The sequence below is a fragment of the Sclerotinia sclerotiorum genome, genomic scaffold (assembly GCF_000146945.2).
Source record: "Sclerotinia sclerotiorum 1980 UF-70 scaffold_20 genomic scaffold, whole genome shotgun sequence".
In the NCBI taxonomy this organism is placed as follows: domain Eukaryota; kingdom Fungi; phylum Ascomycota; class Leotiomycetes; order Helotiales; family Sclerotiniaceae; genus Sclerotinia; species Sclerotinia sclerotiorum.
Genome location: NW_001820816.1, coordinates 734,808 through 750,689, shown reverse-complemented (window position 1 = coordinate 750,689; position 15,882 = coordinate 734,808). Strand labels below are relative to the sequence as shown.

Sequence of the window (15,882 nt, the reverse complement as noted above, 5' to 3'; positions counted from 1 at the left end):
GTGAGTGAGATTTGGAAAATCAAATGCGCTGGAAGGGAAGTATGAATCCTTTGAAGTGCATGAACTGAGTCGGAGGGAGAGATTTCCTTGAATCTTACTCGGGCTGGTCAAGTGATCGACGTTATTGTCTACATACCTTACTCTGCACATTGTGCAAACACAATGGTTGTATCGATCACATCATCACATTAAGCTCACAGCGCAACTGATCGTTTTTCAAGAATTGATTAGGGATCTTAGGGGTATTAGATCCAGTATAGATAGCTAGGCGGCTTCGAAGGTTCATATCACTCGAGAATTTCGAGCTTTGTCCCTTAATTATTTACAAGTTGTTAGTGGAACAAGTTTTACATCACTAGTCTTTAAGCAAATTGCATCTGTTTTCTTCCTCTCTAGGATACAATTTGGTTTGGATTCCAGAAGTCAGTTTTCCGCATCCTCTAAGGTGTCGAACACCATACAGTTAAACCTACAAATTAAGTAACGGGAAAGGAGAAATAAAATAAACAAAAATAGCAAAAGTTCAGGCGCCGGTGTCTGGGGGTCCTATGTATTTATTGACCATATTCATGGTATCTCTGACTCCGAAGGGAGCGAATGCTTCCCATAAAGATACCACCTCGAACCTCGAATTTTCGTGTCTAACGGTTAGGCTAGGCTGTCGTTTTGTCATACCACTATTTGAAGACGAGATGGGCGACTGTAAAGCAAATTTTAAAGTTTCATCGCCATTCAAAAGTAAAATGGAAGATCGTAATCTTGCTAAAATAGCCAGATTTCTTTCCAGGCCCACTCCAGATCACTACATATGCATATGTATACTTCGATTGTTGAACTTTGACGAGGTTGTCCTTCATGAGGTCTCCTAGCATTTCTGCCAGGGCAGTGGCCTTGATTGCTTGCTTCACAACACGGTGCAAAGATAACACTGACATCATCTGAATTCGCTAGATGCGTGAAAGAATGCCTCTCTGGATCTCGGCGAATCCAAAAAGTAGAACACAAAAGCTCCAAGAAAACCATGCAATCAACAGAAGAGTGCTCAGACTTTCTGAATTGTATGGTAGAGTTCATATCAATCCATCCCGAACAATTGAGCACCCCGAGCACTCAGCAGGAGACAAGGACTTTCTCTTTTTGGCCGTGATGCTAGCCTTCAACGATCACAGAAAGCGCCATTGAGCTCAGCTAGAACCTCGTTAAGATCGTCTTCCAAATCTTGTCGAATGTCCAAAACCTGCGCCATCAATCACATCAGCAGTAACCTCTGCGGATCCGTTGTTGATAATCTTCCGGGACTCACCTAGTCATTTTGAAGAGAACACGTCTTGGGGACTGTGATCAGGATGTCGATTTTCACAAGATAAAGTGTCCTTAAATTCCATCCCCCAATACATGCCTCGAATCTTCATAGCCTCCAAAAAGTACGAAAGAATTCGTTGGCACAGTTATGCGCCCAATAATGCTTTTCGCGTTGCATGAGCCATGTTCGGTTGGAATCAAGGATTGTGTTAGAACAGAGAAAGAACCCCCTATTAAAAGATACTTATCGCAATTGCCCAATCTAAAACATTAGAAGCTGATCGAGGGGATTTAGAATGCGAGTTGGAGCGTAGTACTTGTACAGTGTACACTCAAGATCAATTAGATACAACTTCAATAATTCAAGCGTAGTCCAGTAGCCGATACATGACAGAAATCGCAACGATCATCTCTAACTCCGCTTTCTTATTTTCTGCAGCATTTCTTTCATTCAGCTAGTGCTTCTGTAAGGTAGACACGTTTTAATTACCATGATAAGAATAAATAAGCATGAGTGGCATACATGCGTCTCTCTAGCAGAATATTCCTAGTTCATTGCCAAAAAATACCCCCCTCAAATTCACACCCTCCATAATCGGTCACGGATACTTGTTTCCCCAAGCGCACAAATAGCTTTCATGAACCATTACAACATCAGCCAAAGAAGTCACAAACGAACCCCACTCGTGCAAGTTGATTCCGAAGATCCCCCAATCTCGTGGTCACCAAGCCCTTGCCAAGGCTAATTCAACCGGCGGCTTATTAAAAACGGTTAGACATCATTGGTGGATCCACGAACAGCTGTAACATTCCATTCTCCCATCCAAAATACCGTGTGTGAGGGGAAGCCCGCGCAGAGATGTCCCTGAATCGTTCCACTAAAATCCGGGGTGCACCACAGATATGTAACCTCAGCGAAGATCTACCGACAGCTAAGTTTTGCGACTGGTGGTCTTTTTTGTTTGCTCCGCATCGGTGTAGAATAAATTTATATGCAAGATGAAGTTTCATCTTGGCAGTTGAATAGATGGATAGCCAAGAAAAAGGATATGTTTCTACATGTAGAAATATGCAGATTTCTAGGACTGGGAATAAATAAATTCGTTAGTTTTATTGACATCTAGACTCAACGCCGAGTAATTTCACGGTGTTGAGGGGTGAAGATGGAAAAACACCAAGTTGACGGATGAAGGCTTATTTCTCCATGCCCATATCTTCTGCACAAGTCATGCCTGGAAACATATATAAAGAGTAGAAGATCTACCTGAGTATCGAGATTTCTGGCCCAAACATCATCCGTTATTTCTGCAGACTTCTTGGCATCGACTATCATCATCATGAAGACATCTATCACACTTCTTCTTTCCTCCATCGCGGCGGTATGCGCGACTCCGACTTTGTATCTGGCTGGTGATTCTACCATGGCGCTTGGTGGTGGTGGAACTGGCACTCAGGGTTTGTACTATATTCCCCGTTCCAAATATCATATATGCGGCTGGAGATTATCAGCTAACATGGGTTACGTATAGGATTCGGTGAATATCTCAAGTACAGTTTCAAGGGTATCAATGTCGTGAATGATGCTGTGGCCGGACGCTCCGCTCGCTCGTATTATAACGAGGGGAGATTTACTACATTGGCTAACTCTGTTGTTGCCGGCGATTATGTTCTTTTGTATGTGTCCAGTATCTTATCACAGATGTAAATGTATGTACTAATAGATATCGCAGTGAATTCGGTCACAACGATGGAGGATCACTAAGCACTACCGATAATCTCCGTACCGATTGTTTCGGAGGCGGTACCGAAACATGTATTTCTCCTGTCACAGGGGAAACCGTGTATACATATGTTTTCTACCTCTTACAAGCAGGGTTCGTAACACCTTCGTCGCACTAATCCCTTCCCCACATGCTTATCGGAAACCCTAACTAACAACCTGTCCCATCCATAGAAAACTCATCACAGCAAAGGGTGCACACCTAATCATTGCTTCCCCCACCCCCGACAACCCTTGGGAAACCGGCACCTTTGTGTACTCCTCGCCCCGTTTCACCGGCTACGGAAGATCGGTCGCCACCGCGCTCGGCTCCCTTGCTTCGTTCGTAGATCATGGTCTATATACTGCCAATATTTTCCAATCCCTTGGAGCTAGTACTATTGATTCATTCTATCCAAATGATCACACCCACACTAGTCCCGCTGGTGCAAATGTGGTTGCTGCTGCGTTTATGAAGGGCTTGATGTGTGGAGGTAGTGCATTGAGTGCTTACTCGAAGAACGCCACGAGTAGCATTGCGGGAAGTTGTGCTTAGGTTAGTGATGGGGTTGCTAGATAGTGCAAAAAGATGATGTAAGAAAATAAAAAGATTACTAAATAAATTGAAGTTTAGATACTATATACACGTGCAAAGAAGATGATGTGAAGAAAGAAAAACATTATCAAATTAAAGAAAGCTGAGATTCTATAAATACATGCCTACCGCCCGTATCTATGCTCTGATATTTTCAGGTGTCAAACCCTTTGACAACCGTTGAATCTGTGATGCAAAAAACGTGCTTTGGAAACCAGCGCCGACTTGTTTAATAGGTGAGTGTCGAATTAAAAATGGTATGGCGAGTGGTGCGAGAGTAACGCGTGCTTCTTCATCAGGTATATCCTTGTTAAGGATAATTTCCTTTGGCAATTTAGGCATTATAGCAGCGGGTCTAGCCATACCGACAAGATCACACGCTCCTGACTGTAAGGCATCTTCCATGCCAATTCTCGTGCGGAAGCCACCGGTGACCATGAGGACCACGGAAGGGAATTGTTCACGCACGCTTTTGGCGAATTCGAGGAAGAAACTTTCGCGGGAAGATGTTGAGGATTTTTTGGTGGGTGCGTCTCCCTCCATCATACGAGGGTTCTCGTAGGTACCACCCGAGATCTCGATAAAATCAATTCCGGCTTCTACTACGCATTGGATTTGCTCCATGCTGTCGGTCAAGGACTCATTGGAGGATGCATCGACACTATTCATCTTGATCCCGATACAGAATTCCTTACTCGTTTGCTTTCTGATTGCATTGATAATGCGTACCACGATCTCGGCTCTTTTTTTAGCTGTACCTCCAAACTCGTCAGTGCGAATATTGGAAGATGGAGAGAGAAATTGTGCTAATAAATAGCCATGACTATATTTTAAGCAGAGTCAATAATTGAAACCATGACTTTAGAATGGAAGACTCACGCGCCATGAATTTCCACCCCTTTAAATCCCGCCTCGTAACATTGTTTTGCACCCACCACAAACTCATCAATGATACCGCCAGGTCCAGTGATATCATTAATCGTCAGTTCACGTGGTGTACCGAATATCAATTTAGAAGCAGCTCGTTCAATGAGACTTTTTCCTAATCTCAAAGGGACCGCAGAAGGAGCAACAGTTTTCTCAAAAAACCCACGGTCTCCAGCCATAAGAGGTGATTGGCGACCAGGGTGACATATTTGAACTATGGTGGGTGTTCCAGAACGTTGACAGGTTGCGGCCCAGGATTTCCAGATGGCCTTGGTGGCCTCTGTGGGGTTGGAGTTATGGGCTACGTCCTTGTCGTTTCCTAAGTATTTGGTAGACACTTGGACGTTTCCTGTGTTTTGTGTTAGAATGTGGAAAACTAACGGGTGGGGAGGTTCCTTGGACATTGGAGCTTGTCATCACTGGATGATTTCTCTTATGTTTCGAGGGTTATGAGGAAATATGGTATGATATACGTACCTGTTATTATCATTCCCCAACCACCATCAGCCCAGGCGCCATACGCCTTCAAAAACGACTCATCAGGTATGTGAGTGGTGGACATAGTTTCAGCCATTGCACCCTAGAGATTTGTATTAGCATGAAGAAGAAATATTGTAAATTGTATGAAGATTTCATACCTTGCAAATACGGTTTGGCAGGCTCAAACCGCATGGTAATGTAGTACTTTCGGCAAGTATCATGATGGAACAATGCTTCTTGATTTTTGATATGAGCGATGTTTTCTTAATTGGAGTGAATCTCCCTCTTCAAGATTATCCGAAGTTTTTATATCTGGATGATCTTTCTCATGACCGGAACATGATTATAAACCAGCGTATGGTCGGACTTCAATTACCCCGACCGAGAGCGGATAATGGAGTGAAAATCAAACCGCGTTGTGTTTGACTTTCCTCTCCTGATAAGGTGAGGTGTTCGGAGACCACATAGAATGAATATGGCATGATGAGAATGATTGTTATGCTGTTAAATTTTGATGCAGTCGGACATTTCATTTTCATGCAACAATGGGTTTAAATTTACACTGGAGTGTAGAAATATATACGCGGCAAGGGAAAAGCGAGGACAGCTGACTAAGGTTCTGACAAAGTTAAAACGTTGCACCAACCTTTTTTTTTTTTTTTTTTTTTTTCAAAACGATGAGAACTTATTTACTACATTGTTGAAAATATCACAACAACTTTCGTATCATCAAGGTTCCATGTTAATGTTTCTATGATATGAATGCTCTTATATGCTTCATCTTAGGAGGTATCGATGGCCGTGGAACAGGGCACCAAGGCTGGGCCTGGGACCCTACCTTTCAGCTTATGAGGTTGCCCAGTATCCCCGCTGAATCATTATACATCGAAATCCTCTTCATTTTACCTGAGATTGGATGAGAAGACATTGCTGTCGCATAGTACCTCTGGACTCATCTTGCAATGCGGTCTCTTTGCAATAAATACCTGCATTGCCGCTCCAAGCTTTTCTGCTGCTTCTATGTACCACCCAAGGAATGTTCAAGAGAGTTATTATGTAATTCTAAGCCCAGAGCTTGCTGAAATGTTGGCTACTCGTGCTTAGCCGTCTTCATTCTCTTGGATAGAGCCTTGAAGAGTGTTGGTTTCTCAAACTAGACATTGGCAAAAGAAGAGCAGGTTGATTGGTGCACATCGATATAGGAATACATGATCCTCTGTTCTCCTTATTAGCAATGAAGTACCCGGAGTTATGAAGAGTCATTTCTGTCTTACTTCATGCAACAACTTTTATTGCCCCATAGTACAATCTCTTAGTGCCTTCTTCCAAAGCGTAGGCGGCAGATTTAGACTTCGCAGTGCGATCCTAAAGTGGCATCTAGGTCATCGACTTCAGAAGCAATCCAAAATGAGAAATATTGTGAGAAGAGAATCGAGAATTTCACCATCTAACATCTAGTGTCAGCACGTATACGCCGCCAACCTCAGTGCGGATTTCTAGCGACTCGGGTCCATATATATATTCTGAGTTTCTCTTAAACTTGTCATCGCTGTTGTCGATCGCTATTCGCGGATCAATGGGATTCCAAAGTCGGACATCAGAATAAGCTCGATGAAGTGACCCATTTCCAGCTGTTCTTACGTCCCGTAAAACATCATATATACACGACCCATGCAAACTCTATTTCAATGTTTTGTTAACGGAATTTCGATATTGGCAACATTGATTGGTGGGATTTAGGCAATTCCTTTTTTTTGCATTTGCTTTTCTCGATTCCGTACTGGTGATTCTGGTCAGAGGGGAAAGGAACCAATCCCCAGCTACAATTATAACCATTTCTCCAGCCAAGCTGAAGTTTAAACCAAGCCATATTGTCAGAGCAGCCGTGTCAACTGATTGTAAGACTGCTGATCACATTTTGCGCTGGGTGGCCTTAGCTTGTGCAACGTCCCAAGGCCGTCAACATGCGGCTTGTGCTTCCTTCCCCAGGCTTACTGCAAGCTCATCTCGAATGCTTCAAAATATGCCCACTATCTATTCCCAGATACTCCACTCAACATCTACCACGCGATTTTCACGTTGCAATACCTTGGCGGAAGACATAGGACAAAATGAGGATCCGCTCTTCGACCCACCGATATTTGGATTTCGAAGCCGAAAGGAATACACGACGGGCACGAACTCCGAGTCAATAATCCTATTTTCCCTTTCAAATCAATGAAACAGTACACAAGGTCATTTAATCGAAGGCTTTTTTACTTCCCTATTTTTGTCGAAAGTCAGACTTGGGTAAGCAGTTAGTTGTTACCCCGATGTCGTGATCATCGTCGTAGGAATATTCTATCCAAGATACATTTGTCAATACAAATGCACAATACCAACTTTTGAATCACCACATTTCAAATTCCTAGCATCAAGTGGCTTTCAGTACGGGAAATCTAAAGAAAAGCGAAGAGAGCGGCTTGAGGATGAGCGGCCGGTCGAGAAGTGATTAAGCGTCCATCACAATTGAAGGTGCCTTGGAGGTAAGTTAACAAGACCTTCGATAAACGGGCCACCAAAAAATGGTCTTTTAGGCTTGGAAAAGAATCAAATGGCTGGCACAGACTTTGGCTGCCTCATTCCGTACCGGTACAAAACAACCGAACAAAGTTTTCTTAGCTTCTGATAGCTGAGCATGTCTGCTCCGCGCTTGTCTGATGTTTAAATCACAAGGACAATGCCTAATCACGAATAGGCAAGTCATACTGTCCTGTATTCCGTTCAGTGTCTGTGTAGCGAAATCCTTCCTTTGAGCTATTCCTTCACGGCACTCCTCATGGCCATCTGCATACTCCGTATCTCCAGAGACTTTCTACCTCCCATCTTGAGAGCCTTGTCGCTCATGTGCATAATTGCGCGATAATTAACGCCAGGCCCCAAAACATGGCGTGGTCTTTTAGAAAATATGCATGAAAATGCTACCAAGGGCGGACGAATCCCCAGTTTGGATCTACCTTAGATCTGGTAACGTTTACCGTTTGCCATCTTTCATTTCCTTATCACCGAAGAAGGCCGGGAATCTCCTTGAAAAATGTCAATGTAACTCTGTACCGTTATCGTACCACCTAAAGGCCCTTGCAAGGTTCGTGGCTTTTAGGCAACTGTAATAATCTATTCTTGGGATTCTAAAGCTAAAAAGGCGGGCGTGAAGGCCTTCACAACCGAGTCATGGTTAATGCAGGAGACACAAGATCACTTCAAAGAATTTCGACACAATAAGCACGGCAAAATACGATCTTTCAAATCGAGGATAGGTAGGTAAATCTAGTTTCAAGGCTAACTTGGGAATCCATACCCAATGCGGTTTGACAGCTGCCAGAATGCAGATAGTAACGTTCGGCAAGGTGTTGACTGATTGAGTGGATAGGAATGCAACGGACATCATCCACCCACTAGCAATCGGATCTACCAACTTAATAATCGCCAAGGAAATCTTTTGCAGCGGGATGGCGTAAATAAATCAAGCTTTCTGCGGGCTAAATGAACTGAATACGGCAGTTGTTGGTTATTTCTTGGTACTTCGAAAAGTGCGCTGATGCCCTTGAACCCATGACAGCCTTTATAAGAGTTGAAAGGATTTCTAATCTCAATTTTTGAACTCATCCATGTGGCCAATATGCAGGAAGATACCCTATTGGCGAAACAGAAATCCTTCTGCGCAGAAGGCGTTCGCCCCTAGTGATTTTGTGACGGGGATTAGCTGTTTATAATTGGTAACTAGACGCATCCTCGTCTGAATACACGGATTACATGACACACAGGGTTGAGCACTTGCCGTCATTAATATTTTAGAGTTTTAAGCTTCAAGCCGGGGTAACGTTTCCTGAGAGTCAGAATAGTTTTTTGGGGTTTTAGGGCATTTATCTAAATAGCCTAGGTATATTAGCAAGAATCTGAGCATATGATGAAGGATTTGGTGGGTCGGCTGTGCCGTAGGTTATGCGACAGCCATAATGGTGTCGGTGGCATAAGTGGCACGAGTGGCTACAGAATATCCATGTACGCGCACATGGTTGTTCCCCTGCACTGGCGTTATACCTAGTCATCCACATAATCATCTTGTGGGGCGCGAGACCCTTTTGAGAACACTACATTAGCGAAATATTTCGTATTTTATATCTTCAATCTTTTAGGAAAGCCGATGTTTCTCCTCCTAGTGAAATTTCATACAAGGTAAAACGCCGAATTTTGGTCGGATTTATCATTCATTGTCTGTTGATTTTTCATTCAATACCACTTTCCAAACTCGAACTCGGGGTTCCGCAAACAATGTTTCCTCAAGCGGGGTTTGCTCTCAGGTCATGAACATCGTGAAGAGAACATTTGGAAAGACAATGGAGGATTGCGAATCGGAGTCCAGGAGTTCTCTGAATTGGATGAAGTATCAAGATCATTATGGCGAAGGTTGAGATTCGTTCTGTCGACGACGACAATAAATACCACGCCCATTTCCGTTTTCTCAATGTATCCTTCATCAGCTTCTCACTACTTCTCCCAAGGGATCAACAGATCACATTCGGGGCTGCCTTGATAACTTGTTTACAATACACCAAAATCCTATACTCTATTCAAAAATCACTTGTTTCTTTCAATAAGTCTCTATTCGCTTGAAACCTCAGTTATGGTTTCCATCCGTGCCCTAAGCCTCCTGGCTTTGGGTTCTTCATCAGTGTTGGCATTGTCAGTACTTCAAAACCATCAAATTGACGAGAACACGTACTGATATTCTCTAGAACCCCAAGACAGGCCCGCTACTGGTCTCGAAATGATGCTCGCCCTAAAATTGCACGGGATACGCCGAGCGAGGTTGACTACATCGTTGTTGGAAGTGGTCCAGGAGGCGGACCTCTCGCATCTCGTCTGGCTCTCGCTGGATACGAAGTTTTATTAATCGATGCTGGAGATGACCAAGGGGAGGACCTGACTGCTGAATTGCCTCTCTTCCAATTTGCATCGACAGAAATAGAAGCGCAGCGATGGAACTTCTTCGTACATCACTATTCTGATCTTGAACGTCAAAAGAAGGACACGAAAATGACCTACCAAACTACTGATGGAGACTTCTATGTCGGGTTGGATCCTCCAGCGGATGCAGAGCCACTTGGTATCTGGTATCCCCGAGCTGGAACCCTTGGTGGTTGTTCAAACCACAATGCTATGATCACAATCTACCCACATGAGAGCGATTGGCAATACATTGCAGACCTCACTGGTGATGATTCTTGGGCTCCTGACAATATGCGAACATATTTTGAAAAGATGGAGCATTGCGATTATCTCCCAGAGGACACTCCTGGACACGGCTTTGACGGATGGTTCCATACAAGTGCGACTAACCAGACTATGATTGTTCAAGACCAGAAGATTAACTCGATTGTTCTTTCTGCTGCTGAGGCTTTGGCAGTAAATGCTTCTGACTCAATTCTCTCGACTGCTGAAGGCTTCAACCAGCTCGTCAATCTTGATCCCAACAATCCGTTACCTACGCGCGACAATACTACTGGGTTGTATCAGATTCCAATTGCTGTTGATGGAAGAACAAGAAATGGTGCTAGAAATTTCATTCTCGAAACATTGAATGCGGTCAATACAGACGGATCTAAGAAATACGGCTTGACTCTCAAACTCAATACATTTGTAACAAAGATTCGATTTTCAAACGACACCACACCTCGAGCACTCGGAGTTGACTTTTTGGAAGGCAAGAGCTTGTACAGAGCCGACCCAAGAGCTGGAAAAAATGCCACTGCAGGAATCCCTGGAAGTGTTAATGCTAGAAAGGAAGTCATCATTTCAGGCGGTACTTACAACAGTCCTCAACTTCTCAAACTCAGTGGAGTTGGACCAAAAGCTGAACTCGAATCATTCAATATCCCAGTTGTGGTTGATCTTCCAGGTGTCGGCACAAACATGCAAGATCGTTACGAAACAACCGTCATCTCAGAATCCGACGTCGATTTCTCAATCGCTAAAGGCTGTACTTTCCTCACAACTTCCGATGATCCATGTTTAACTCAATGGCAAAATGATACCGAAGATGCAGGACTTTACGCCACACCCGGTCTCCCGCTCGCCGTCATCTTACGATCTAGCACCGCAGAACAAGATCCCGATCTTCTCATTTCCGGCGCCCCTGCTAATTTCCACGGCTATTATCCAGGCTATTCCGGTCCCGCTCTCGGTGATGCTCTACACTGGAGTTGGATTACACTTAAAGCCCACGCTCGCAACACCGCCGGTACAGTGACCCTCCGTTCATCCGATCCTCTCGATACTCCTCTCATCCAAATGCACTCCTTCGACGAAGGTACCACTGTCGATGATGCCTGGGAAAAAGATCTCCAAGCAATGTACGAAGGGATGTCTTTCTCCCGTAAAGTAATGAATAGTGTCGTTCCTCTCGATGGTTCATTCAACGAAACATGGCCTGGAGCAGATATTTCTACAGAAGCAGAACTTAAACAGTTTATTCAGGATGAGGCTTGGGGTCATCATATCTCTTGCACTAATCCTATTGGTGCTGATGGTGACGGAATGGCGGTTTTGGATAGTAGTTTTAGGGTTAGGGGGACCACTGGTTTGAGAGTCGTGGACGCGAGTGTTTTTCCTAAGATTCCCGGGTTTTATATTGCGGTGCCTATTTATATGGTTAGTGAGAAGGCGGCTGCGGTTATTATTGAACAGGATATTGCGGGAACGAGTTATAGATAGATGGGTGGTTGTTTGATGATTGGGTGGTTGCTTGGTAGTTGGATGGTTGGTTTATATTGTCTTGGGCTTTGATTTGGGTTGCAGTTACTTACTGGAGTGGTCTAGATATAGGTGTAGATGGTGTTGTTTTGTTTTGTTTGTTTTTGTTTTTTTCACGCGGAGGTTTTCTAGTTCGCACAGGTTATGGATATTTTTTACGGGGTGTTTAGACTTTTCTTCATATTTTGCTAGATAGTTATTAAGAAAGATACCGAGATAGTTATTAACATGATTATTTACACACTCAAATTTCAACCATCCCATAGACCGACCACCAGACTGAATCACACAATAATAGAAGATTCATATCTTACAATTTCTAACACTCGCTACACTACTTACCTACAGGGATCACATCCAGGGTCCCCTGTCCCGAATAACCATGCTAGAAACTAATGTAGCGCTAGCATTCAAATTGACCAAGCGCCTTATACATGCCTACTAGCACATTTTCCTCTTGTTGCTTATCGATTCGTCTCTTCCTTCCTGTTTCTATTTTGAGTTTCTTCTGCGGTGTTGCTCCGACTCGTTATTTTATCGTTCTTACTTGCTGATATTTTTATCCTAGATTCTTGTGATTAATTATTCGATCTGTCCATTTATCGTGCATTATTATGATATAAGTCTTATTGATTTATTATAGGTTCTTAAGCTTACTTTACTTATAATTTTTAATTTTTTGCGGATACTTTATTATATTTCTAATAAATTAATAATTGAGATGGTGTGGTGTAGTGTGGTTATTCAATTCAATAGTTCTTGGAGATATGTAGATAGATACATACATACATAACGCTAATTTTCTGTAATTAGCGTACCGAAGTATTATGCGGAGTCATCCGATTATTTATCTCGATACTCGAAGCGATGGTATTTAGGCATTTTTGGTATATCTCATACGGAACTTTCCGGCAAATGAAATATATGTATTCTATATACTCGAGTATGTTATCAACGATTGAAGTGAGACTTGAAAGAAGTGAGGTTATTTTGACAGTGTAGATCATTTTACAAAGGGTTGATGATCTGCAACCTTTCAGAAATAAAGTTGTAATGATTGACTGAGACTGATACATTGCCTATCGGCGAACTCGGTCGCTCGCTCGCCGTTGAATACTATACTTAGATCATGGTTTTAAACGTCATTTTTGATATCAGTATTTTCGGTTTCGGATATTGGGGAGAATAGAATTCATAATTGGGGAGTTTTTTCTGGAATAGATGCTGTGATGCCGTGTTTGATGATTCTGATTATCACATCCGTAAACATGGTGAAGATTTTTGCTTGGGGTGTAAGATATTGGGATGATCGTATGTTTTTTTTCCATCCTAGCTCCTTTTCTTCTGTGATCTTTAATTTCTTGCCTCTTTTTAAGACCTTACCTTCTATTCTCGGCTTCTGTGGGAGACTGGACGAGTTTCAAGAACTGTGTTACTCGTGGCTCCCGGTATATCAGAATCTGTACGGAGTAGCGGATTCACAAGTACACATGGAATTTCTTCGGAGATGCTGGTATGTCTTACTATGTGTATATGCTCGAAAGAGATGGAGTTCTGGACGATGAATGACTATAAAAGGTGGATAATGTTGTTGCTTAGATAGTAGGCAGTCTTATGTGTTTTGTGTTGAATCTCTAAATATAAGATTACTTCCATCGAAAATTTTCTGGAGGTTTTATTTTTATACCTTCTTTCCCTTCTAACATCCTTCCGGGACAGAAGTTATGCCGCGATCGTAGTGTAAAGTTCACGGGAGTCTTGAACTCGAGTATAAATAGATCATCATTTGCTTCGCCAACTCCTTTCTACCCTTACTCAAAAATCTAACTTCCACATGTACACTTTCATTGATACCACAAGCCCTTCACGAGTATATCCATATCTTGTCCCCCCTATTACTTTGTTGATTCCCCGGTTCTTCAATCTTCAAGTCCTCGAATAGCCTCAAACACAATACAAAACATATCTCATCGCCGTCTCAGCCTGAGCGCAACCTCCTTTGCCTCTCCCAAGGCTGAGATTCAGAGGAAGTCCCTGTTTCCTTAGCTTCTACCCTTCAGGATCGTCAACCCAGGAGAAGCATCAGCACTTCCTGCTTTTCCGGCTTCTTTTGTTCCAGAAACCCCTATATCAGGTACCCAAATTTTTCTTCCCAAACACCCATCTAGCCCACTTCCCAACACCCAGATCAAAAGAATGCATAGTACCTCAATAGTTTGTCTGCATCGTCATCGGGAAGAGGCTCCAACCTCTAAACCCGATGATTCTACGAGACAAGCTGGAGGTCTTAACATCATCACTTGTGTCGCTTTCTGTCGCTTTCCCTGTAAAAGTCATAATTTCTGGCTTTGATTCCAAACGCGATGTCATTCAAATCATCGCTGTTGTAGCTGCAGTTTATACTGACGAAACTTCGCTGTCTGATATCTCGTTCACCATGCTCTTAATATTAACTTAGCACTGCCGCCACTGGTCAACAACGTGATGCTAAGGAGATGGCCAATGAGTTGAAGCATATCGTTAGTGCCATTGCTTTTGCCGTTAATGATATCCCTAGGAGGAATTACTTGCTGTAGTCAAGTGTTATGATTGGAACCACTGACATAATTTCTATCTTGAATGACGTCGGGACTGATGTTCTCCGGGTCCTTTAGGTATTTTTGGATCTTATTGGTAGTCTCTTATATTGTACATACAGTCTACCCCTCACACCTCAACTCTTCCTCTGCCTTCCTTCCCTTCCCATCTCCCATCGAGAAATAACTAACAAAAACACCGTATAGCTAGCTACCAGCAAACTGATCACCGCGAAATTAACCACAGTATTTTGACTTTTCAAACTTTTCCTCACCATGATCTTTAAGTAGAACTGTCTTGTTTTCCACGCGATGGGGATTTTGCCTCGATTCAAGAGATTGCTACTGCTTTTGGGGCAATTTAGAGTCTGTTAACGGACTTTAGTGCGAGAAGGATTTGAAGGGGAGTGCTTTGCAGAGAGTCTATTGAGGGTAATAGCATGGTGAAGAGTGAGAACGGGGGTACAGAATAAGGGAAACAAGGTGTGGCGATTGAGGAAGAAGATTGGAGAAATATATATCTAATCATTTAGCTGTGCGCGTACCAGGTTATGATGATTTGGCATTAACTAACTCAATCAGAAATCAGAAATCTTACCTGGTGATTGAAGATGATGAATTACTCAATTGTGATATTCGTCAGTGTCAATCTGACATTTTCTCAAGTTTTCTTCCAGGAATCCCACGCCTATCATTCCGTTGGAGTTATGGGTTGAACTTTCAAATCTTGCAGTATTGTATGAGCTGTAATCTTACCAAGCATTACTCATAAGATAGGACCGGAAGACGAGTGCAAATCAATTTGGAGTACTTTCACCTCTTGAGGGGATAGAAAAGGCACCAAGAAGTTTGTACTGATCTTCTGCCATACCTTTCACAAATTCGATTTTAGTTCCTTCTAGAAATCAGGTTATATATGTTAATGAGGGGCTGTACTTACAGCTTGCTTGAACTCAAGACTTCGGATTTGAAGAGAAGGATGAGGGGAAGCGGAGTTCTGTGCTTTCATTTTTTGACTAGTGGATGCAACGATAGTACTGAGGCAAGTATGGGAAATTTTTATGGCAATGATGGAAGTTTTATCATTGTTCATTCATCAAAGACGGTATGTGTGATGATGAATAGTGGGTGATATGGTAGTGCATGCGCTACACTTCACTTGAGTGAGGAGGACTGATTGGGATAGGAGTAGAATCAGAACCGGGCTCCATGCTGTGATCTTTCTTTTGGAGATACTATCATGGAGTTATATATGGATGAGGAGGTATAGCTAGGTACCTTCCGGGTGTAAAATTTGCGTATGAGTGAAAAATGAGGAATGTATTGGTGATGGAATCTAGGATTAGATGGAAGGGCTGTGACACCATTGACAACTATTATATATTTATTCAGTGCTAAATCATACCGGCAATAAACTGGTAGCGCCTCATGAGATGAAAGCAATAATCGTC

General features: G+C 42.8%; 7 protein-coding genes across 7 annotated transcripts; 5 read left to right on the top strand and 2 right to left on the bottom strand.

The window, feature by feature from the left end:
* Nucleotides 1–554: 554 nt before the first annotated feature.
* Nucleotides 555–935, bottom strand: SS1G_11993 (predicted protein; the record flags this gene model as incomplete). Its single annotated transcript, XM_001586914.1, has 2 exons — nucleotides 555–641; nucleotides 807–935. The coding sequence occupies 2 exons, from the start codon at nucleotides 933–935 to the stop codon at nucleotides 555–557; spliced, it is 216 nt and encodes a 71-aa protein (XP_001586964.1).
* Nucleotides 936–2,639: 1,704 nt separating this feature from the next.
* SS1G_11992 (hypothetical protein) lies at nucleotides 2,640–3,617 on the top strand (the record flags this gene model as incomplete). Its single annotated transcript, XM_001586913.1, has 4 exons — nucleotides 2,640–2,757; nucleotides 2,832–2,976; nucleotides 3,033–3,176; nucleotides 3,257–3,617. 4 exons carry the CDS (start codon nucleotides 2,640–2,642, stop codon nucleotides 3,615–3,617), a joined length of 768 nt encoding a protein of 255 aa, XP_001586963.1.
* Nucleotides 3,618–3,966: 349 nt separating this feature from the next.
* On the bottom strand, nucleotides 3,967–5,284 carry SS1G_11991 (hypothetical protein; the record flags this gene model as incomplete). The annotated part of the gene is made up of 5 exons (XM_001586912.1): nucleotides 3,967–3,980; nucleotides 4,022–4,479; nucleotides 4,536–4,932; nucleotides 5,061–5,163; nucleotides 5,222–5,284. 5 exons carry the CDS (start codon nucleotides 5,282–5,284, stop codon nucleotides 3,967–3,969), a joined length of 1,035 nt encoding a protein of 344 aa, XP_001586962.1.
* A 324-nt stretch (nucleotides 5,285–5,608) lies between these two features.
* SS1G_11990 (predicted protein) lies at nucleotides 5,609–5,983 on the top strand (the record flags this gene model as incomplete). The annotated part of the gene is made up of 2 exons (XM_001586911.1): nucleotides 5,609–5,630; nucleotides 5,850–5,983. 2 exons carry the CDS (start codon nucleotides 5,609–5,611, stop codon nucleotides 5,981–5,983), a joined length of 156 nt encoding a protein of 51 aa, XP_001586961.1.
* A 2,037-nt stretch (nucleotides 5,984–8,020) lies between these two features.
* SS1G_11989 (predicted protein) lies at nucleotides 8,021–8,460 on the top strand (the record flags this gene model as incomplete). The annotated part of the gene is made up of 2 exons (XM_001586910.1): nucleotides 8,021–8,187; nucleotides 8,418–8,460. The coding sequence occupies 2 exons, from the start codon at nucleotides 8,021–8,023 to the stop codon at nucleotides 8,458–8,460; spliced, it is 210 nt and encodes a 69-aa protein (XP_001586960.1).
* Nucleotides 8,461–9,726: 1,266 nt separating this feature from the next.
* SS1G_11988 (hypothetical protein) lies at nucleotides 9,727–11,816 on the top strand (the record flags this gene model as incomplete). Its single annotated transcript, XM_001586909.1, has 2 exons — nucleotides 9,727–9,785; nucleotides 9,839–11,816. The coding sequence occupies 2 exons, from the start codon at nucleotides 9,727–9,729 to the stop codon at nucleotides 11,814–11,816; spliced, it is 2,037 nt and encodes a 678-aa protein (XP_001586959.1).
* Nucleotides 11,817–13,689: 1,873 nt separating this feature from the next.
* Nucleotides 13,690–15,040, top strand: SS1G_11987 (predicted protein; the record flags this gene model as incomplete). The annotated part of the gene is made up of 4 exons (XM_001586908.1): nucleotides 13,690–13,769; nucleotides 14,314–14,374; nucleotides 14,639–14,677; nucleotides 15,014–15,040. 4 exons carry the CDS (start codon nucleotides 13,690–13,692, stop codon nucleotides 15,038–15,040), a joined length of 207 nt encoding a protein of 68 aa, XP_001586958.1.
* Nucleotides 15,041–15,882: the final 842 nt, after the last annotated feature.